This window comes from Boleophthalmus pectinirostris, unplaced genomic scaffold (genome assembly GCF_026225935.1).
Source record: "Boleophthalmus pectinirostris isolate CB_2022bp ecotype Guang Dong unplaced genomic scaffold, ASM2622593v1 HiC_scaffold_13, whole genome shotgun sequence".
Classification (NCBI taxonomy): Eukaryota; Metazoa; Chordata; class Actinopteri; order Gobiiformes; family Gobiidae; genus Boleophthalmus; species Boleophthalmus pectinirostris.
In genome coordinates, this window is record NW_026571036.1 from 17911080 (window position 1) to 17935260 (window position 24181).

Here is a 24181-nt window from a genome sequence, read left to right on the forward strand (position 1 = left end):
CTGCACCTATGAATATACTAGTACGTGTATTGATTATTGGTATTGGTAAATTAAACAGGGAAGTTTGAATTAAGACTTTGGTTTGGAAAAACTAGCAAGCGTGATTGTGTGTGTATTTACATTTGGAAGAAACATATTATATAATCATTGAGGCAATGAGTTGCACATAGAAAAGACTGCCTATTGACTTTGGACAAGGCAGCCATGGAAAAGAATGAGAAATGTAAACAAGAACTAGTTTAATTAAGGTCTGCAGATGTCATTATGGAAACCAGATTGTGTTGCACAAAAAGAAAAACATTAGAAAAATAGCATGTTACAACTGATCACTGTAGTCTGGTCACAGTTATTGTGCAGAAACTACGGTCTGTATCATTTTTTAATATTAGATATATTTATTACAAAATAGTTATAGATGATCTGATCTTCCTGCTGAACCAATGCAATCATCTTGGTCAGTTTATAATGAGGAAACAGTAATTTACTCATTTGGAGAACCACTAAGCCCATAAAAATAGTCTGCCTACAAAACAGAGCCTTTTTGGTGAATAGATTAAGTGGTTTTGAATGGAATTGTAAACACATGGCATGACACATTATTTACTCTAGCAATGTCCATCCACCAGTCACTCCTGATATGAGACTGGTAACCATGGTGACCTGCACTGTTACAGAATTTACACTTCTGTACCGTACCGAGGTCATTGTTATCAGTAGTACAATACTCCATAGAAAAGAAGCATATCCAGACTGGACTGCACTAGACTGGAATGGACAATGCTATCACAGTGTTTTGAGGGTTTATATCTCCAGGTGTTTGGTCCCATACTGATGGTCAATAAACTCCAGCGTCGTGCCTCTTCTCTTCAGCTTTCGGGCTACTACACTTTATTCTAACACACGCACCATCACATTTCTTTTTATATTCCAGGTGGATGTGCTCAAGGCTGACATGGAGAGTGCAGAGTGGAAAATCTTGGAGAACTTGATCCTGGAAGGAGTGCTTGCCTCGGTGGGACAGCTGCTTCTGGAGGTCCACCTGCACTGGGCCGGCTTCGAGGTCCCGGGAGACGAGCCCTCTGTTGTGCGCTATTGGTTCAGCCTCCTCAAAGAACTCGAACGTGCCAACTTCCGCCTCTTCCACGTGCACTGCGACCCCACAAAACCTCGAGTATTTCTACACCAGAATGTCTTTAACGCAAGCAGTGCCTATACGTTAAGCTGGGTGAACACACAGTGGCCGTGAATTGCGTTATCTTTTCTTGGCCTTTCTGTGCGATGCTAAAAAGCGCCCGGTTCTTCTGTTGGCCTTGAGGTAACCCCAGTCTTGTGGAGGCTCGCTGGAGTAATTGCCTCAGCAGATAGTTCAGCAGCTTGGTGCGGAGGTGGCTGGCTGCAGGTCAGCTCATAGTCACCGTTGCCATGTCACTGTGCCCTGGCCCTCTTCTCTTCCTCCATAGACACATTACTGCTGCTGGTTGTGCAGTTAGCTGGAGCCACAACACACACAGAATCAAAGAAGTAGAAAAAATGTGGAAATTTGTCTGAGGAAAGCTTGTATTTTCATCAGTGGTGGATGAAGTATCACATGAAAAAATCTACTTAAGTAAAAGTGTTAAAATACCAGTTTAAAAATGTACTCAAAGAATAAAAAGTTAAAGTATTTTAGAGATTTTTAGAACAATTGAAGGATGAAAAGTAGTGATTTTGATAAAGAATTTAACTGAGTTTACGTGATTGAATTGATTTCTTGTTTTTTCTACCTTTTTTATGTATTGGGTTTGCTCAAAGTTAAGATGAAAACTCAAATGTGCTAAAATTTATACTTTTCAGTCCAGATCTAAAATGCAATGGAGTAGAAAATGCAGATACGATCTCACGTTCTCAAATGTAGTGAAGTAAAACTATCCACTATAAAATGTACATAAGTAAAGACCAGATACCTTAAATTTGTATTTAAATATTGTACTTTTACTTTTATACTTCATTATTTTCCACCACTGATTTTTATATTCTTTTTCAGTCAAGATGTATTAATGTATATACAATTTGTAAAGAAATGTAAATATATATTAAAAAACTGACTCTTTAATGGAAGCCATTCCGTGAGAAGTAGAAAAGATAATAATTGAATTTCTTTGGTGAATCTAAATCCACTCAGCCTTTTAACATAGTGTGATGTAGAAACTTGAATGAAATGAACCACTAAGAAAAATAAATGTCACATTCTGTAAAAAAGTTCCTTTGATTGTACATGTTGTGGCCTTGGGTTCACTGTAATAGTGGATGATAAATGGATGTAGCAGGTAAAATGTACAGATTGTGTTTATTTCCACAAATGGTAACATCTGATTATTGTATTTGCAGGTTTACAAATCGCACAACATAAGCATTTAAAAACAAAAATATTGTTAAAATAAGTGAAAGATATGACTCGCTCATTACAAACTCTTGGCAATAGAAGCCACTTTTAAAGACGACATAAGAAAAATAAACCGTGTGACTGGATACCAGCCCTGTGGCCTTATATCAGAGTATTCAAATGGATCTTTTTCAGTCCTGCTCAGAGTACAAAGCTGTTCTTGGTTTAGTCCCAGAGTTTGATCTGTCCGTCCCAGCCACAGGTGATGACTTTGGAGGTCTCGTGAGGGTGCCACAGGGCGCTGATGCACACTTTGTCGTGGGCTTTGATCCGGTGATACAGTTTGGTGGTTTTCCAATCCCAAATGTTTAGTTTTCCATCTGCGTCTCCAGACACTACATAACTGCAAATAAGCAAAATAAGTTCAATACGGGAAAAAGGAGGACCGCCTTCGTATATTTTCAGTCAATTCTAAAGTTTCTGTGCCATGTTGCTATGGTGACAGAGGCACCTGCTTAGGAGTTGTGAAGGAGGTGAGATTGGTTTTAATTGGCGTTTTTACAAAAATGAGAACCGCTTCAGTATACCGCACTGTGGAACTCAAAGGCTGACTGAGACTGCTCTGTAAAGATGTTTTGACGAAAGAGTCTTTTTCACCAATTTCAAGTGGTTGACAAAATTTTGGTTATTTATCATCTGTTAATTAAGCTTGTTTTAAAGCAAGAAAAGGTAAATTATCAAGAAAAATACATTGCGGTAAACATGTTTTCCTTTTGCACATGCCTGACTAAAAGTTGTAACTCACTAAAACTCGTAATTTAAATACCAAAACTGCATGAAAACTTTTTGTGTACACTGAATCTATGTTAATGGCTTTTTCTTTTTTATTTAAACAAAATCCCACTTCTTATTGATGTGCTCTGGGAGACAGCGGGGCCCTTATACACACCTCATATCTGGAGAGAAGTCCACTTGGCAGGCATAACCCGCCACCATGTGCCCTTTGAAGACCTTCTTCTTGTTCAGCCTGAAGCGGTTCTGTGCTCCAAAGATAAGAATCTGGTTGTCCATGGACTGACATGCCAGCCACTTACCTAAGAGGAAGAATGATAATGTAACTCTACTCTTGCTTCCTATAATAAAAACACAGTGCTTTCTTAAACAGCCATCCAAATTGGCAGCATTTCAGGGCGGTAACACGTTGGGAGATGCTGTCAAAACAAGTTAGAGGTACTTATTAAATCAGCAGTTTATCATTAGCATCTTTAAGCTACACACAACGCCATAGTTCTGTGCTTTGATCGTGCGTCCAACCTGCCACTGAAATATTTGCGCCGCTATTAACATGCGGCCAACCTGGCGCACACACACAGCTCCAGCACACTGGGCCCTCATCACTCCAGCCAAGTATTTTAACAAGAGATTTGAGATAATTAACGAAAGAGCCTCAAGGACACTCGGCATTGTAGGAAGGGTTTTCTTTCTATTCCCATCATTGAAATGGAAGGATTAGCCAATAAAAGTGATTTTTTTAAATTATTATTTTTTTTATTTTTATCAAAAGGTTGTTCGCTTGAAGTGTCCTTAATAAAATCACGTCAACCCCAAACTATCAGCGCCACAATAAAGGAAGTCCTTGGTGTCAAATCATTACACGACTCGCTGCTCCTCTTGAAAGGAGGCATGATGGGAATTGCTAATACTATTTTACTACCTGGTTTAATCAAAAGTTGGATTCTGGTCATGTGTGGCTGGGGTCCCTTACAATGAAAAATCGTGGTCCATAATGTCAAAACACCACTGAAGAAAAGCATTTTGTAGGTAGACATTAGAGGTGGTTTGACAGAGAAAAGAGAAGACATTGTCAGAAACAGATGCTGGGGATGTAGTGCCAGGAGGGACTGCGTGCCATTTCACTCACAAAGGTATTCCACAGAGAATCGGTTTCAAATACACACAAATACACACAGAGACACACAGACTCATACAGACACACGCACAGAAAGAGAACTATAGCTGGACACAGGAACCTGGCACTTACAAACATACAGCTGGAAACTTGTTTTGTCCATCTCTGTTAATTTGTATTTGTTGAAGCGTTAAATAATAATAAAACCAGTACTTACAGGCTAAAAATCAAATGAACACGACATAGCCTCAAGCTATCATAAATTCTTAACCATTAGCTTCTCCCTTTTCTGGGACTCTCCCATAACATTTAAATATTAGCATTTGACACAGATAAGTAGATGAAACAGAACACACAGAATTACTTCACGTTCAAGTGTTTCTAACAAAATATTGATTCATACATGAAGGGTAGCTAGTAGGGCCGAGTAACTGAATTATCTGAGGTTATTGTACTCAAAGATTCTGAAAATAACTAATCACAATTGAGAAAATTATACAGTTGAAATGTCTTCTAAATGCCATGCACCTGTTTCTATAAGTGAAAAAGTTGCCTGTGGGTTGGAGCTTCGTACTACTAGAAAACATTCTTAATAATCCATTTATAGGAAGGTACATCTCCTACTTTAATTCCATTATTTGATCACTTAATTTTAAGCACACTGATGCACTACTGCCAATCTGTGCATTTAATCACTTGAATAATTGTGATTTCAATTATGAGTTTTTTGAACATTAACAAATAGCTGTGGTAACTTTATGTTTGTTTTCATTGTATCAAGTGTATTGACAAGGCAGCATATATTTTCCATTTGAAAAGAGTGGAGCAATGGATAATTAAATAAAGTGGGTAGCCTAGACAAATATTTATTTATCTCTGCTAGTGGCGGCTCTCATCTCCTCTGACATGTCATTAATGCAAAGTGCTGTCTGCTGTGCGCGCCGCAGTCAGTCGCACATTAAGACACTTTCTGCTTGTTTTAATAGAGAACACTGAGGTGAAGTGACAGCTGCACTGCGCAAAGCACCCACCCAAATGATTACAAACGAATCATGGGCTCATCGCCGTGACAACCTCCTCATCATGACAATTCACTCAAGTTACGGTTTTTGACACATTTGAAGGCAGCGGTGGTGTGTGGTAATTCTGATCTGATTTCTCCTGTGAATGTCAGTGCCCCGTTGTGATTGGACGACTCACCGTTGGGAGACAGTGTAACAGCTGGCATCGAGTGCATACTGGGCTCGGCAATGTATTTGAAGTCCACTGGGATGTCCCTGGGAGAAAAGAGAAATACTACTGTGAGGGATTATAAAAAAAAATATATATATACAGGGAAGAAAAGAGCAAGAAAAAACAACAACTAGGCCAAAAGCAGAACATAAGGTAACTTACAAGATTGTAGCCAACATTATGCAATTTCTGCCATTCATTATTTAAAGGTACGTAGTGTAGTGGAGGGTCTGTCAAACACTTTTGGATATGAAGATGTTATTGCTTTGTCTGGAATGTTTCATGGTATGGTATTTAACCTTTCTTTCTTCACGTAGAACAAATCAAACCAAGTTACAAGTCAGATCTGTGGAGAGGCAACCCCGCTCAGTCAGATTGCCTGTTTGTGGAGCTATAAAATCACCTGTAATTTAATAAATATAAGGTAGTGCTATTTAATGTCTGTGGAACATTCCAGGCAGAGCAATGACATCTCCATAGAAACAAGCAGGTGATGGACCCTAGCCGTAACCCTAACCCTCTACCTGAAAAGTTACACACAATTATTCAAGTATACTCAAGTAAATAACGATTTTGCTTTTGGAAGTTTGTAGAAAAAAAAAAAAAAAACCTGCAAAAACATTGTTCAACTGTTCCCTGGCACAAGTAGTTGAGTATTACAACTGTAAACAGATATTTTAGCTTTATACTTTTATTATTCAAATAAAGCTTCACTAATATCTTGCAGCTATGAGGATATAAGAACTGTATGAATAACATATCCATACACAATTACACAAAAAAATTATAAAATGCGCTTTCCATAATCAAAAGTGAAGAGTTCTCTTTAACAGTGATTGTAATGAATAAGTAAGCTTTCTGTTTTTGCGATTCTGCTTTTTATTAGCTTTAAACCTATACACAAAAAGTCAGTTTCCATTCTGTTCCAGTATATGCTGAAGAAGACCCAGAGCAGTAGTTCTCACTTACAAGTCAAATTAACTACAACTGTGCCTGGCTATCCCACTGTGATGGCTAACAGCTGGAGTGAACTCGTGCAACTTAAACAGACTTCGGCAGGAACTAAAAGGGCCTCAATAAAAAATGCAAACCCTTAGAAACAGATATAGGGGAGCATAGGGAGAGTAAAATATTAAAGGAGCCGTGGGTTTGTGAGAGAGTCTGGCCAAACAAAACAGTAAGAGAATAGCAAAGGAGGTATGCATGCTCCCCCCTAAATAACACTGGTAAATGCTTTCCATCTGTGGAGATTTAGTGAGATTGATAGGAAAGAAAAACATATGAAACATCATTCAAAACACAAGAGGGACTCATGAATAATAACTAATGTCTCTATCATTGTTGTGTTGTTGACTCAACAACACATATACACACTATATTGTATATGTGAACTTTTAAAAGCAAAAGACCTGTCTTGCAATTACAGAAAATTAAGCATAGTTGTACATATTATTTAGTGCAATACAAATAAATTAAGATATTGTACTAAAACAGAATAATCTTTACAATCTGCAAACTGAGCAGATCATTCTTACTGCTACCAACTCAAAAACAGTGTTCCTAATGATAAAGTTTTGTGTGAACTGGCCAATAGGGCTGTGTTGAATTGAGGATGTTTGACAAGACTTTCATATTTGTGCTGCATCATCTTTTTGCACCATCCCTCCAGCTGTTCTTCTGTCCTATTCTCACAACACATGAATGTTCTGGCTTTCACATAGAGGGGAGCCAAAGTGTGTTGGCATCCTAAATAAAAACATAAGAGCAAGTATTTTTCTTTCAGACTCTTGGTCTCTGTCCGCTCCCACGCTGCACTAAAGTGAGCCATGTCTGACACCTCTCATGGGACAGGGGGCTTCTGTTGACTCTGGGCTCTTAAGAGTTGGACAAACATAAGAAAGAATTAAAGCTCAACTCAACCCGCCCATGTAAATCCACCACTATTTTCATATGTCTGTTTTATAGTGTTTTTATATCTTAATTTAAATTTGATCATTTGATTAATTTATTCAAATAAACAGCTGGTTGCACATTGCTGGGAAAATTACAGAGAAACCGTTAAATGCAAATGGAGCACAGATTTAGGGCACATGATTTCTGACCATAACAGGATCATCTGAAGGTCACCTGATAAAAGCCTGTACAGCCTTATTTGTGAACATTAATGAAGTGGACTGAAATGCTCTCAGTCCAGTTCATTACACCTGCCCACTGTAAATGACAGGACTGCACTTACCACTCCCACACTCGGAGACTCTTGTCATCAGACGTACTGACGAAGCGCCGGTTCTCATCCACAAATGTGATGGTGTTTACAGCTCCCAAGTGCCGGTCGTACTCTTGAACCACCTCCTCTGTCCGGATGTCCCACTGAAAAGAGAAAAGTACAAGATAAATAATGATAACATCTAATTCAAAGTAGGCTACTTCAACAAAAATCTAGTTTAGCCTTTGTGTCATAAATAATAACATCATCAGTCAAAAGGCCATCAAACATAGACCTTCTGCTAAATATATTGGTGTGTTGTACTTTTAGACATTTTTGATTGCTTAATTTTGTCCAAGTAAGCTTCATTTATGTTTGGAAACATGTGGAGATGTACAGGGAAAACTGGATTAAAACCACAGCACCCACAAAAACAATTTTATGTAGAAATTAGTAAAAAAAAGGACATGCTGAATAAGTGGTTTTAAATGGCACTCCTAAACATGAATCTGAATGGAAAATGTTTACAGCAATATTTATTATTTACTGCTAGAATGACAGTGTACTCATGATCTCCTAATTTTGCTCACAGTTTGTTCTCACCTTTGGCTCTCCTTAGCTCTAATGCAGCACATGATTAATGGCTTGCTCTAATCCTGTCTGCCCTGTACCTCTCATGATACACAGCTACATACTGCTGAAGGATAAGCCTATTTTGGACAATGTTGGAGTAGACCTACATTGTGCATACAGGGATGAAAATGCCAAGACTTATTTAAAGACAGTTATTTCAAGATGGTAAATGCCAACCTCACCTGGACAATTTTCTTATCAGACATGCCAGCCACAAAGAGGTTCTGTTTGTCCTCATCTGGATTGAACTTGACACAGTAGGGAACCTTTCTGTTGGTGAAGCGAGAGATACATTTGCCTGTGAAGGGAAGGAAATCGAAAAGTCAGAGCTTCAGAATAAACCAGCAGCTTTCCATAAAAAAGCACTTTATTGTTAAAAGGCATCATGTTTATAGAATTTCAGAAGATAGAAGTATCAACTGTTTTAGTTTATTCCATTTGTGTATGCTTAGGACATTGGGTTTAACCATTGTCTGCCCTCTGCTGGACAGGGAGAATTGTGCAAGAGGGGTAATCATTGAAGAAAGTATCACACAAACTTATTGACTTATTGAAATTCATTTAGCAAAGCTTAAATTTAATATTTTAAGGATTTTCTTGTATTATAACTTGTAAATAATATAATGTCAAGCAGATCTCAAAAACATATTTTAAAAATCTTCATAAACAGAAGAAAGAACTTTGAGTTATCAAAGGAACATCACATTAAAGTCAGTGTATCCTACCTGTTTCTGAGTCCCACAGTTTCAGGTAGCGGTCATAGCCAGCACTAAGAAACTGTGTGCCGGCATTATTGAAGCAAATGTCTCTCACTGCTTTACTGTGCCCTGTTGAAATCAGATGAAGACACACATGCTTGATGAGAAGCGTCACAATAAGGGACGAGATAGAGTAAGAATGGGCCTTTTGTCAGTCTAGTCCCGAAGCATGCTACCCCTTAGGCTTTTTCTTCTAACATGTAGGTGAAGTGGGGTCCCTCCAGACTGCTTCCCTCTTTCAGGCTGAGGACCAAGCTGTTCCAGCAGTGATAACAGGGACAACAGAGGAGTGCAGTTGCCAATTTGTTTCTAGCACTAGAGCAGGCTAAAGCAGTACACAAACTACACACTTCTAAAAGCTGTGGATGCGTGTCTGTTTTGGTCCCAAAGAAAACATGCACATCCTCCATGAAATGATATAAAATAAAGTGCAAGTGTCCTTTTAGAGCAATGACAATGACAAATGCAAATAAAGCATGATGAGTGAACCTCCCAGTGGCACAATTGCAGTAAGGCGATGGAATCCAGAGCAATATATTGATTTCACATTTGTTACTGCACTCATTAACCCTCTTAAAGACAACACGCTTCTAACAACAATGCCACTGAGACAAACATGTTTAAATAATCAGATAAACATAGTATGGCCCATGCTTTGCTCAGGTATGTCACAAGATCAGTAATGAAATCCTTAATCTTTCCACACTGCAATGAATTATGCTTCCAATTAAAAAATTGTGATTATAAAGGGCACAATATTGTATGAAACAAAAAATAATATTTGTTTATTAACCAAATCATTTTGACATCTCTATTATGCAAAGGCCAATTTTTTGGAACACACCTTTTCAACCCCACAAACCCCTGAGCCACCTTCTCTTTTCAGCTGGGCCTCTGCTCTATTTGCCTGAGCTCACCGGGGGCTTCCTCTTGGCCCTTGGTTTCCTCGCAGCCTGCGAGTGCTGTTGAATTATGCATATTCTGTGAAGGAGCTGACAAGCGGAACGGCGGCCACAAACAATCTCTATTCTGACAGTGAGCCGAGCTGTGAGGGTGACCTGCCTGATCCTCCTCAAGCCTTTCCCATTTCAAAGAGCGCACGTGTCTTCATTGGTCAGCAAGCATGTTATTCTGTGTTCAATAATACAGTCACGAGTGTCATTGGGGCCCATTTCCCACAGGCTCAGTGCATTTGAGCCCTGACATGCCAAACCAAGGTGCATTGACTTGTTACCTGTCAGCAAGTACTGGAGAGGTATAAATTTAAATAAATAATGTGCTAGATTGCTTACTTACCAATAAAGGTCCGTATACATCTTCTTTCCCCATACACCTCCCATAACTACAAAGAAAAACAACACCCATAATGCATTAAATATGCCCTCATTTGAATGACAAACCATCTCAAACAACACTACAAGACTAATTACACAACCTTTACATGTTGGAACCATGTCTAAAAGACTGTTTGACAGAAAAAAAAATTACCTTAATCTTGCAGTCCATAGAAGAGGACAAAAGCAAATGACCCGAGCCTGGAAACAGTCGAATAGCACTGACTCCCTGGAATACATAAAGGCTCAAGTTAATAGGTTTATAATCCTGGCTCTTATCATGAAAACGCTTGTAATTTGCAGGTCATTCTGAACTGAATCGTGGCATTAAAGAACTGATTCCGTTATAGAGTCCGGGTTTGGGTCTGTCTCTAAACTTTCTTATATAATTGGGACATTAAAATATTCACAAAACTTTTTGGTGAGACAGGAGAGGCTATCCATTATCTTGACATCAGCACTTCCATGCACTTATTATCTTTTCAAACCTCTTTGTATTTCAAGTTCTGAAGGCTGTAGTTTCCCATCTCCGCAAAAATGACAGAACTCAATTTAAATCTCAAGAGATTCAGCCTTACCTAAGCAGACAAGCACTGACACAGGAAATGTCAAAGCACTTAAAAACATTCTAATATTTGACTTGAAATTTTAGGAAAACTGCTCATTAGCAAGGTGCAAAACACATGTTATTAATTTCAGTCTTTTGCCACTGACCTTTGTGTGTCCAGACCAAACATGGATCTGTTTCTTTGGAAGATAACACTTCTCAGGAGGCTCTGTAGAGCGCAAGTTAACACCCACATCCTGGGGAATGTGGAGGTAGGACCTGCCCTGGTAGTCAAACATGTCCTTGACTGTAGAGAAACTGTTTGTTAGAAAGACAGTAATGGGCTGATTGATAAAACAACAATAAAGACCACCACATTACCATGGAGAATAGTCTTCTCTTCAGCTGGAGCCTCTTCCTCAACCCTGCCCCTCTTTTGCCTCTTTGCGAGGTATTCTTCTAAATATTTCTTCTCATCCTTTACAGAAAAGTCACACATAAAAAAAAATTGCATACAAATTTGTGATTACAGAACATACATGTAAACAATAATTACCTCTGTTGGTTTAGCCACATTTTTCTCATCTACATATTTGGCCCAAGGCCCAAGGAAGTTGTCTATCTCTCCCGCATCTCCTCCTTTAACCTTTTTCCTCTTTTCTGGTTTCTTGTGCCCACTCTCAAAAACTGTTACACCTTTAAATAGATAATGTAGCATTAGAAAACATTAAAATAACATTAGAAAAATGTACTTAAGTGTCTTCATTGACAACATCAAGAGACAAAAATAACATTACCTTTACTTTTCTCAGCTTCCTCAACAGCTCCAATATAACTGGTAGCAGAAACCTGATTTGTGTCCACAGATGGATCCAAAGCATATCCTAATGATAATGTAAAATGGTAAACAACATATTTCACCCCAGGTCATATGTTCAAACGATGTAATATGGAGACCATACCAAATGTAGAAAATGTCCTCCTTTGTTGTTCAAACATGAAGTCGTTGACATGAGCAGGTTCTGCGTAGCCAGATAACATGTTTCTTACAGCAGACATCTGCTGTGACCTGAAGGGGTTCTCTGGACCGAACTAGAGAGAGGATACAAGCAACGGTATTATATTAAACACTTTCTATACCTTTAACCTGCAATGCCAGACTGTTTTAATATCTAGTCAACAACATTTCAAAAATATAAAATTACCTCAGGGGCAAACATGGTTTCATAGGATGGATTATAAGTAACTTCTTTCATAGAAGGGTCTAGATGCACACCGGTTTCAACAGACTCCTGAAATAAATTACAAAACAGAAAAACTTTAGCATGCCACTTGCAATCACTAGTGACAATGTCATTTAGACACAAAATCTCTAGCACACTGATTGTTTATAGACTTATTTCTGTAGATTAAATGTGAACTCTCACACAATAAATCAGCATACACCGTTTTAACTTGAAGGATAGCCCTAGAGAGAGTGTGTGAAAGATTTAGACCTGTAGACTGCATATACTTTATACATAATATGGTCTATGGTTAGATCACACCGTTTAGTTATCAGCGCAACGGAATTAGCGCGAGCTGTTAGCTAGCTAGGCTACCTTACCTTTACAGCGACTTCAGGAGCAGAGTTCAGGACGGCCAACGCCATTGTTTTTGCAGATTGTAATGGTTTAAGGTGCGCAGTGGCGTCCGGATCATCTGCTTCATTGGTGGTATTAGATTCTGACTCATTTTCAGAATCAGAATCGCTGCCGTAAGAAGCGAGGGAAGCGATGGCGGCAGACATCTTGGATGTTGTGAGTGAGGCGGAAGTTGGAGGGCGGTACTTCCGCCATAAAAAAAAAAAAAAAAAAAAGCATTATAATTTTTATTTTCAAAGTTACTTTTTTTCGACATTTTTTCACACGTTTAAAAGTATTCATTCACTATGTATTGATTTACTTAAAACTATAACTCAATAGTACACAAATGAGTATGCAACTTTTTATGCAGACACATTGTTATTTAAAAAAATATATATTATAAGAAAAATATTAGCAATTTTAAGTAAATACGCGTTTGTTTGTTAACCATAACAGCACTTTGTTGTGCTCAGCAGCGTCAGCGCAGTAGCCTACCTCCCGGAGAGAGAGGAGCAGCAGTTGCATGGGACGCTCGCTCCAACAATAGAGCGGTACGTACCACTATCTCTGACATTACTGGGGACAGTGCGTTGAATACAGACCCGATTGCCGGTTTTTTATGTGCAAAACCCCGTTTTATTTGCACAGTCAGTGCTGGTGGATGGTATTTTGTTTCGAAGTCGATCTTCATTCTGATCGTACCTGATTTTATTCACATTTGAAGATTTTTTCCCGGGAATATCCCTTCAGAAAAGTACCAGGTTCTTCCACGCCGCCGCCTCTTGAGCAGGAGTGCATTTATTTAACCGTGATCTACAGGAGACAGGACGATCATGGACTCGACCTGGGGAAACACATGCTTGGACAAAGTGGACTGCTCTGTTTCTCAGTAGCGATGGAGAGGATATAAAAAAGACAAGACATATCAGGTAATTTGATTGGATTTGTTCATATTGGTCAACTTACAGTAGCCTAGCCTACTACTGTAAGAAGCCCTCGCTATACCACAGCAGGCATTTAAAGGTCCTCTGTCAGTCTGCCCATGGAGTCAACATGTCGTAACTTAAACTAGAGCTGACTGGGATGACTAATAATGGCCATGTAATTCTACACTGTCTGGCCATCACTGCGAGTTACCTTACCGCACTCAACCTAAGCACAGGTGAACTAACGTTGACAGAGGGGGGAAAAATCTATGGAAAATGCAAGTCTAGTATTCAAGTATTCCTAACTGCAGTTTATGTTTGCATCCAGAATATACCGGGGTGCACAGGAGACATGTGCCCCCTGCTCTTTCCAGCCGCTGCTTTGACATGGAGTAACAGCATCATGCTGGTCAAAATGCACTCAAAAATAGTCTTTTTAAAGAATGTGAGATGCTTAGCTGTGTTTTGCAATATCAAATTTTCTACTTTGTGAAAAGACCAAACCCAGGCATTGCTGGACGTGATTTAATTTTCCCATTAACAATGCACTGACTTTGGCTCAGAGGAAGGGGGATATTCAGGGTCTATTTCTCCAGCAGCAAGCTATGGTTCTGCAGCAGTCATGGGGGATGGTAGCCTTGAAGCCCAGAGAAAATCATGCTTTGTGAAATTTGAAACCGTCTTTGTACTACCTCAAGTGCAACCAGTAAAGTGGGCATGAGGAATACAGTGGTTTAGTGGTTGGTGATGGGCTCTTAACATCTGGCGACAAGATGGCATTTCAGTGTAATAAGATAGATAGGTCAAACATGTAGCTTATAATGGTCTCTGAGTGCATAGATCACTCTTCAAATCTTTCTTGAAATCCTGTAAGACCTAGAAGGATGTTACAAAAACTTCTCACGGTTCTTGGATTCTTTGTTGCAGTACTGTGCGTTTCAGATAGAAATACATTACTCAGTGGTGCTGTCATCTGCCTGTTGGTTCTTGGTGAAACCTAACTCCAGCTTGTATTAAAAAAATATTCAAATAATGCTTAAGTTTCTGTTTGGCTGCAGGGTTGAACTAAAATGTAACCCAGGTTAGTGGCATACTTTTACTGCACGGGGGTTAATGTAATAATTTTACAGCAGCATGTATTTCCCTTCAGCAAATGGCAGTGCTTGAGTGAAAGTAGAGCGTTGAAGCCTATAGTATGCAATGGCACAAAGTCTATTAGAACAAAATACGCTGAGGCCTCTTGCAGCTGTTAAATTTATCATTCTGCAGCGCTGGCATCCAACTATCACATGGTTGAGTGGAAACTGGGCTTCATAATAGCTCAGAGGGACTGCGTTTTCCTACATGAAAATAAGAAGATGCACTGTGTAAATTGGCAAATATTTATTTAAAAGAGCTGAGGCAAAGTTAGGAGTTTTGGGGAGTAAAAACAAAAATGTCAAATTCTAATTCTGTCACAAATCACATTTTTACAAAGGCTGATTTGCCAGTTTACCTTAATACAGTCATTGGTATAACAGCTTGCTTTTGTAGGTTTTCCCATGCACAGAAAATAGCCCAGCTCAAAGTTTAAACTCCTCCTATGCTTTACTCTTTAAGTGAAGTGACATTCCTGCTGCTCTGTTTGCACAACCTTATGTTTTTCCTTGTGTTTCCAAGGGACCTTTTTGATTCAAGAGTTTTGGCTTACCTCCCACTGAGATAGACGGTTGGACCTTTTATTATGTTGACTTTGCTCTGATCTTTTGCCAGTTTGTGCCATAGCAAGAAAATATGTCTTTTACTTCACCTCCTTGGTCGCACTGGAGGTAGAGAGAAATCAATTACATTATATGACAGTATAAAGTCATTGTTAGTTATGGCTTCCTCACATGACAAGAAGGTGGGCAGAGGATTGTGGGAAATGTGTTTAGTGTAGCAAATGACAGTGTGGCTATCTCCCAGCTGTTGGGATGCTCCAGAGGCTTTGGCACACTGGGACTATTGTTCGGGTCTTGGCTGGGCCCACAGCCTCATAATACAGCCTCTGTCCGGCCTACACTGGCCTGAGACAGGACACCCCGGTTTATATTTGCCTCACTGGAGCTTCTTGTGTCTCACCACTAAATGTACAATTGAAATTACTTACTGTTGCTCCATATCTGTACAGTGGGGCTGTAACAGCAATATAAGCTTGGAAAATAAAATATACTTTATGTTCTGGATTTTTGTGAGTGACTTTTAGTTCTTCTGTTGTACTACCGCTGTTCATATTTGGTTAGGACAGTGCATGTTAATGAATATACATGAGACCCATGCTTATGTAAATAGAAGGTAGCCATGGGCTAACTACAGCTACATTTGCATTCACTAACACTCTCATTATTGTAACAGATTTGTGTAGTTCAGAGGTTCTCAAACTGTACCACCACCACATCTAGAAAATTAACCATCTTTTGGAAGATTTGAAACATGGAGTAATTTTCTGTGAAAGTAGGTCTGTGCACTTTGCCAAATGTTAATTGAGATTTAGTCATTTCTTTTAGTCAATGATATACTTGGGTCCTTTTTAATCGAGAGGTACCGCCAATCCTGTGATAGTAAAATCATAGGGTTAGAGCACAGTTTAGACTTTGGAAAAATACTTCTATTTTTCTTGTACATTTCAATTATTAAATGTCTGCATGGTTTTTGAGACTGAATTATGTGACATAGTTTTTTATTATTTTTTATTTTTTTCTTCCATATCACAAAGCCCTAGCTCAAGACTTATCTAAGTAATATTTAATGGCATTTAAACTGGTTGTTTATTCATTTACTCTTCTTTTTCTAGATTATTACCACCATTTACCATTTAAATCTCAGTATGTCTTATAACTTATGTTTGAATCATAAACAAACTAGCTGGTTTTCTTCTATGATTTAACTTTCCAGACAAATTATGCTCGTACAGCTGTCACAGTGTCCTGTACCTCAACACATAATGCTAGCTTCAGATACGTAAAGGTTAACTGTCTCTTGAGGAGGTTGTACTTTGTACTTTCTGTACATGCCCGGTGCTGAGGACTAAATATCAGATACTGTATTTGTATCATCAATGACAGAACTCTTTTGTTTACAGGACTTTTAATTTTTTATGTGATCACAACACTAGAGTATCCCATATCCATCCCAGCTCCATCCTATTCAGCTCAAAGCCAAAGGCAGCCACCGGATGTTTGTTCCACCTCTCCCTGGTGTCATGTGTGCGCGGATGTTTCTCTGTAGTGTATTTAAAGGTCCTATACTACGCAAAATTGATTCTTGTTAGCTTTTAACCATGTGTTAATGTTGTTTCCTTGTCAAAAACATACCTGGAGTTGTGTTTAGTTTGATTCACACATGTTTGAGTAATCCTTTATTATTAGGCTGTCTACATCTCCAAAGCTCTTTTGAGCAATTAAGGCTTTTCGTGTATTACTACATGACATCTTCAGGTGTAACAGAGTGTTTCTGTTTGAGAGAAGAACTAAGCCAAAATGCAGGGTTTGTTTGTTAAACATGTGTGGATTAAACAAAACACTCCAGGTATGTTTCTGATGAGGAAATAACATTATAACATAGATCAGAGAATAGCATAATATGGGCATGTTAAGAAAAACACTGTATAGATTTTACATTGGCATTTAACTTAAATAACATCTGGACTCGGGCCCTAATGAAGTTATTCAGTGATTTTGTTATGGATTTGTTTGTTAGTCTGTGGGTATGAGTGATGTGGAGATAAAAATCAAACATGGTGACATTTTCTTCATGACGAGTGGAACTAATTATTATCTAAATGCCACATTTAACCACAGCTGTCTTTCTGCCTAAGTTTTACTGCAGTTTTAATACATTTTAACAGTTCTAATGTGTGAATGGTTCTTAAATTACACTTAGCCCACAAAGCAAGCTTGTGTGTTGGCAGTGTGCTTGTGGAGTAAAAAATATCTCCACAGGTGCCTTTTGAGTTTTGAATATGCAAAGCTAAGCAAATCTCCAGCTCGTAGATTCTCTCCTGAATTGAGTGTGCCTCCCTGTGCGTGGCCTCTCCTCCATCTTCCCCCTCTCCTCCCCCTCTCCTCTGCTTCTCTGATGGGCTCTCATTGGGCTGGAACGCCACATGCCCCTCTCGCCCCACTACTTTGATTGATGGAGGTTGCTGTAATCTCTATTGAAGACCATTCTTGCAGTCTGCAGCTGGATTCTGGCTTAATTGTTCAATTACAGATTTCATTAGGAAATTTCTCTGTGATCATTTTTCTTTTCCAACTGCAGAAGGAGACAAGATGGGCGATACGGAGAGAGCAGCAAAAGAGGCAGTAAGGGATTTGCTCGAAGTGTGAAGAGAAAAATTAAATGAATGATTTGTTTCATTACAATTTTAATTTAGTTATTAGGCTCAATGAAATGCACTTAGCCAGACAAATTTAGTTTTTCTCAATAAAGTTGCAAATAAAGAGGTACTTAGTATTTTTGTTCAACTTCTGAGTGGTTAAAGTCTCTCAGTAACTACAATCCTGAGTAGGGCTAGTCAATCTATTAGTGACAACATTATCATCATCATTATTGGTCACTATGTTGAATGCTTTTTTTATTGGAACATAAAATATTCACATTAACCTTCACTACATGATCCTTGTGTTTTTATTTCACTGTCTTCCATAAATTAATTCCTATTCATAATATGGAACTTGGCTCCGCATTAATATAACTGCTAGCCTTGTGAGCTTCTTTTGACTGGAGCTGAATGCGATGGTAATGTTACACTCCCTTTCTTTATACAGTCTGTGGTCTGATATGGAAAAAAATCACAGCAATGAAAATACAAAAAAAAACAAAAAAACAAATTACATTATATATTATATTATTACGTTTCCCTAGACTTTAAATGGGATGCTAGTTGATGGGCAACCAAAGCAGATTTACACATTTCTGGCATGTGTAGGAATTGAACAGGGGCCACAGCATTTTTATTTTGCTCCATCTTGAAAACATGTCTTTGAAGCCATATAAATGCAAATCAAAGTGGCATGATGGGGGAAAACGCCTTTTAATACCCCGGTGCTCTTGTCCTCAACTTCCCAGCATGATCCTGTGCATACAGACAAGTGTTGCCTTCAATTAGGGGCCAATATTTGCTGTGTTCATTTACAGCTCATAGTGAGGGTCCCACTCTGTGCCTCCGGTCCGTACCAGTCCCCAACACAAAAAGCCTGCCTGATTCACATTGGCTACTGTCCCAGCTTTGCCAGCCTTGATATTCTGCGTCTCCACCATCCCATTCCACATCGGAGTTCGCTTTTGTCTCGCATATCTGGCAGGAAATGACAAATTCACTCCAAGTTTCAACAAGGGGGATTACAGTACGAACAGCAGCCATTAAACAGGCACTTGATCTGAGTTGTTAACAATTATCATAAATGAGTATGGCTGACTTGCTTGGAAAGTAGTCAGATTTAACCAAGAAATTTCCCATCGACTATAAGAGGATTAAAAGGGAAAAGACTTCAGTTGAGGCTAACTGAAAATGTATTGGTTTTCATTAAAAATTTGGCAAAAAAATGAAGTGCAGAATATTTCTGAATTAATTTAGATGATAAATGATAATACTGAAAACAAACCATAAAGCAGAATTATCCCCCTAACTATTCTAAATGTACGATACTGTTAAAAATATGAAGTGCAATAAATAAATAACAGAACAAACACTTAAAGGTGCACTATGTAACTTTTTGGTTTGGGCCCGTCACCCTTTTTATAGCTCAAAAATAACTATAAAAACAGGGATTCTGACTATGAGCGGAGTCACCTTTCCACAGATCTGACCTGTAACTTAGCCTGGTTTGGTCTCCATGGAGATAGAAAGGTTTAATACCATACTGTGAAACATTCCATGCAATGCAATAACATCTCCAGTGTGAAAAGCATTTGACGGACCCTCCACAAGAAAAGTTACACAATGCACCTTGAAGTAGTTTATGTTTATAGGCCAAGAAGTCATTTATGCAATCTTCGACAGTTCAGATCTTATCAAAAAATAACAAAAAGTTACCCACTAGCACAAAGAAATTTCTCACGATAAATACTGGCCTCCAAACGTGATTGTTCCACCTGTCATGTAATGAATGAGTCAATGTAATATTTATCATGACAGGCCTGGTCTTCATAATACTCAGTACAATATGGCAAAGCAATATAGGCTGCTAGATCAAAGATGTAATGGTCAATGACTCCAGCGCTGTAGTTAAGGTACAGCTGTGACTTACATAACTGTATTTATGGGCACATGCCTGGAGCTTAATGGTCACAGCTGTTGCATAAGAGGATGACAACAATCCTATGCATTTAAAACAGGTATAGTGAAGATGTGGACTTTGTATTAAGATGCTGCCTTGAGGGCCCAAACCACTGAGCCATACAACCAACCAGTAACCAGTAACTATCTCACTTCACCTTTGCAACCTTGAACATAAATGCAGTCTTGAGCAAAGAATTTGATGGTGAATGCTGAGAGCTCTTGAAATAAGTTCATGGGTTAATAAAACTTAATCTGCGCATCTGCAAAACTTTAAAACTGCTGACATATTGATCATTTCAAATAAGACCTGGTACTTTTCAAGGTTACAGACAGCAGGCATTAAATTGTGAAATAATTAGTTTAAAATCAAATAGAAGTTTAGCAAACACTGTGACGGTCAGAAAAGTTCTTCCTAATCATATTGTTACAGCTAACTTGTAATTATTGCTTCCTCTTCAGCTCAGCACAGGAGCCTTTCTCCTAGTACGCCATCAGCAAGGCATAGAGCAATCCAAAGGTTGGAGGTTCAAATCCCAATCTCAGCATAAATATCATTAGTCAGATATCATGATCCACAGGTTGGTGGCGTGATTCCAGCTCCAACAGATGAATGCTGTCACTGGGCAACTGCTTTGAGTGCCTTGAAGGTGGAAAATTGCTATATAAAATGTGACAATTTGACCTTTTACTAATAAAGTGTGGGAGATACCAGCACAAAGGATGCTGGTGATATATTAAGGCATAAACATGATCTTAAAATAAGTGCTCAATTATGGATGAAGTTTGGATTTATTGTACTATATATTCCCTAACCAATCATGAAGCAACAAACTATTGGTCATATAGGTCCATTCAACGGAGCGGGAGAAGGTCAGAAGTCATAAATAATAATGGTGCCAGTGACTTGAGGCTTTAGAGCTAGTGTGAATAGACAGACAGGTGCTGACAGACAGGTGCGTGCTCACAGATGGGACTGGAGCTGTAGACTTTTCATTGTTTTCCATGGAGGCTGCGGTCTATAGGAGGGAATAAATCTGACAAGTTAAAATATCGAGGAAACGTGAAGCACTTGAAAGGACAGGGCTGCTCACTGAGGATTTTGTTATAGGGTTGTTCTTTTCACATCTCAGTTGTTCACATTGATTAATATGTTGTAAATGCATTTCATTACAGTGATCTTGAAGCTGGGGGTACCTGATTTTCAAACTGTGTAAAGAGGGAGTAGATATTTAAACTGTTACCCAGGGCTCTAACTTGTTTGTATCTGTCACAGAGTCCTTTGACATATTCTCAGTAATAGTATTCACCTGCATGAATTTGACTACGTGCACAGCTACACAACACCTTTTACAAACCGTTAAACAAAACTGACTATCCTCTGCTAATTTGCTCTCATCCCAAAGCATTACACGACACACCTGTCTTTCTTTTAGGTCTTACACTATACAGTACTCTAGGGGGAAGAAGAAATGTACTCTTCTACATGAAAAATGTCAGGTACTGCAGTTTTAAACTTTCGGCACAGCATGTGCTTTTTAACAATGGACAAGTTCAGTTAGTTAAAACATGGGGAACAAATTGCGATGCCACAGAACAGTTTTGCTTAAAAAAATTTCAAACTCAATTCCGACGTGCAGATATTGAACATTAGATTGAATTTTTTGCACAAAATAATAGTTTTTCTTGTTTTTCTTTTAATGTTACTATGGTCTTATACTTGTTCTGATTCTAAAATGATTTTGGAAAAAGTCCAAGGTAAAAGAAAAGTTTTCAGTTTCACCAATAATAATAATGTCAAATTCAAAAAAGTACTTAATTTTGAGATACTGGGAGTGCTCACCCGGATCACAGATGAGAAGTAATTTGAAACCAGGCGCTCATCAAGGTCTTTAGAAACCAGATATTCAACAGACAAAAAAGCACCTCTTGCACCATATTTCATTTTGATTCTAGTTTGAGTATCAATTAATATCTGAGTATCTTTTTTTTTTTTTTCAATTTTTATTCTCAAACAATGTCGCCAAGCTTTTTGCACAGAGCTCCTGTCAGGCCCTGTCAGAATGTTGTGATGGTTTTTAGCTTTATTCAGTCGAGCAGTAAAGTCAGTGAACCTTGCACGCCTTGATTGAGTCAGTCTCTTTGGTAGTTACAAAGAACAAGCTTGTTGGACCATTTTTATAGCAGACATATTTTGACATCAAAGTGCAGATTCTTAACTATAACCTTGTAAAACCTCTTTTCAAAATAGGTACTGCTATTACAGAAAGCTCTTCATTGCATCTGCATTAACCTGATATAAAGGAGAAAAGGTATGTTTCGTTCTTTTTATCAGCTTTCATGTAAATCAGTAAGCTTGATTCAAATAGCAGCTGCCATTTTTGTAGTCAACATATTCCAACTCCTTTACCCTAATATCATTATGCAAATGTGCTCTTCAGTTCAAACAAAGGTAACTGTACTGTAAAGGGGAAACGAACAGAATGGGTCTTCTCTATTGAATTAATTAGGTTTCTGTGGGCTTTTGATGGTGTAACTATTACCTCAGACATAACAGGATGTCTTTTAATAATAGAACTCCAAAACTTCTCATGATATTTTTTACTTCAATCAAAATGGGTCAAGTAAAATTGTGTGATACCAAAACACCAGGTGGGTCCCACAAATGGTTTTAAAATTTGACGCCTCAATTGCCAAGATTATAACAAACAAATCATTTTAATTCCAAGGGCAATTTGGCCTAAAAATAAAATAGAAGATTTTTCTCCAAAAAATAAATTTTGGATTAGATTTTTTTCTTCACTAAAAATTTCTCGCAAACTACAGAAAATTGTCAAAACAAAATAAATTGTATAGAAACTAAAAGCAGCTGAAGAATGTGATGTTATTGCGTTATATTGAGAAGTGATCATATTTAACCTGTCATCATCGTAGCTCTAATTCAAGTTGTGCCTTTTCTTTACACACATTGCTGTTTACACTTGTGATGAATTTCCGCTTGCAAGGCTGAGCTACGGAAGCCCAGAGGAACAAGCAAAGGGGGAGATGGGGGAAATAAAATAGATTTTCTTTCAGACAAATTCAATTTATCAATTTAACAGTTTTTTGTGTGTGTGTGTGTGTGTGTGTGTGTGTGCTTTTATTCATTAGGGCTGCACAACTTAATAAAAAATCTAGCTGCATTTTTTTTTTGACAAGTATTGCAATTAGTTTTGTGATATATATTTTTTAAAGTATAGGATTTTGTTCAGAGTACACATTGTAAACAACTCCAGACTGAAATATGAACTTGCAAACTAATGCAAGAATCCCCATGTATTTCAGAACATGTTTGTAGTGGTGTAAACTAAAGGTACTTGTACATTTCTCTAAAACAGATACTTTATATCATTATATTTGCAGCCAACTCAAATTACAATTTTATTATAAATTGTTATATTGCATTGTATAAAGGGTGTCATTTTTGTTTATTTTGTTGTTGTGTCGGTGGGCAAGAAACTTCAGCCACTTTAACTGTGTTAATATTGAATGGATGCAATTTCCACTATGCTATATATATTGTTTGTTGTTTTTGGAAGCACGCTATAGTATAATTTTAGTTTTTAAATCATTTATCACCAAAACAAAGTCGGTCTGGATTTAAAGTTGGAGCTGAGTGAGAGTTGAAGAGCTCTATGTGCGGTGGCAGAGATAGAAGGTGACGTTATCAAATGGAGAACAGGTAAAGCCCTTTGGAGATAGGCTCTAGAGTGACACTGATTGACAAGGGCATGATGACTGGCACACACACACACGGACACACATCACGATAGGGGTGCTAACAGGGACCCAACAGCCAAAAGCCAAATACTGACTGACTGAGAGAGATAACCAGCAGGCCATGATAACACTTTGATTCCCTTTGCACCATCGTCCACACAAGTGTAGACAAACACTATAAAACGCACACTGCCTACTCCTCAATATTGAAGAGGAGAGGTGGCCCAGGGCTTGAAATATGCCCACTGATAAGAGGCAGCCAAAAGAAAGAATGGAGAAAGTGAAAAGGCTTTGTCCCTACAGGAAGCTTTGAATTGGCTTTCTTTGCGAAACATGTCGATTTGAAGCGAGAACAGAGGCCCGGAGATGTCAGAGATGGTCTAAAAGGTCTTCGTTTTGCTTTCTTGCTTCACTGGTTTCTGTGTAAATTGTTTTGTAGTTTTGTATTGTTTTTATACACAGATCAGGCTACCTGTTGAATTTTGACCCTTAATTTACTGCTGCCTTTAGGTCCACCATTGAAACTAATCGGTACAATTCAGAGTGACAGGAATTCCAGTTACACTAGTTTCTTATGCTTAAAGGTACACT

General features: G+C 38.3%; 3 protein-coding genes across 3 annotated transcripts in view; 2 read left to right on the forward strand and 1 right to left on the reverse strand.

Annotated features, from left to right (window-relative positions):
- mettl24 (methyltransferase like 24) overlaps positions 1-1246 on the forward strand; it is a 35140-nt gene extending 33894 nt beyond the window's left edge. The window contains exon 5 of the mRNA XM_020919478.2: positions 932-1246. Coding sequence (XP_020775137.2) covers positions 932-1246 — 315 coding nt within the window. The remainder of the gene's footprint in view (positions 1-931) is intronic.
- Positions 1247-2307: 1061 nt separating this feature from the next.
- cdc40 (cell division cycle 40 homolog (S. cerevisiae)) lies at positions 2308-12799 on the reverse strand. Its single transcript, XM_020916973.2, has 15 exons — positions 12589-12799; positions 12188-12274; positions 11945-12074; positions 11780-11866; positions 11539-11678; positions 11364-11460; positions 11150-11289; positions 10590-10664; positions 10398-10443; positions 9069-9170; positions 8526-8641; positions 7741-7874; positions 5472-5548; positions 3312-3456; positions 2308-2765 (listed from the first exon to the last, which is right to left on the reverse strand). The coding sequence occupies exons 1-15, from the start codon at positions 12769-12771 to the stop codon at positions 2588-2590; spliced, it is 1737 nt and encodes a 578-aa protein (XP_020772632.2). The 5' UTR covers positions 12772-12799; the 3' UTR covers positions 2308-2587.
- Positions 12800-13156: 357 nt separating this feature from the next.
- The window catches only part of wasf1 (WASP family member 1), a 53439-nt gene continuing 42414 nt past the window's right edge, over positions 13157-24181 (forward strand). The window contains exon 1 of the mRNA XM_020917628.2: positions 13157-13536. The gene's annotated coding sequence lies outside the window, so the exon portion shown is untranslated. The remainder of the gene's footprint in view (positions 13537-24181) is intronic.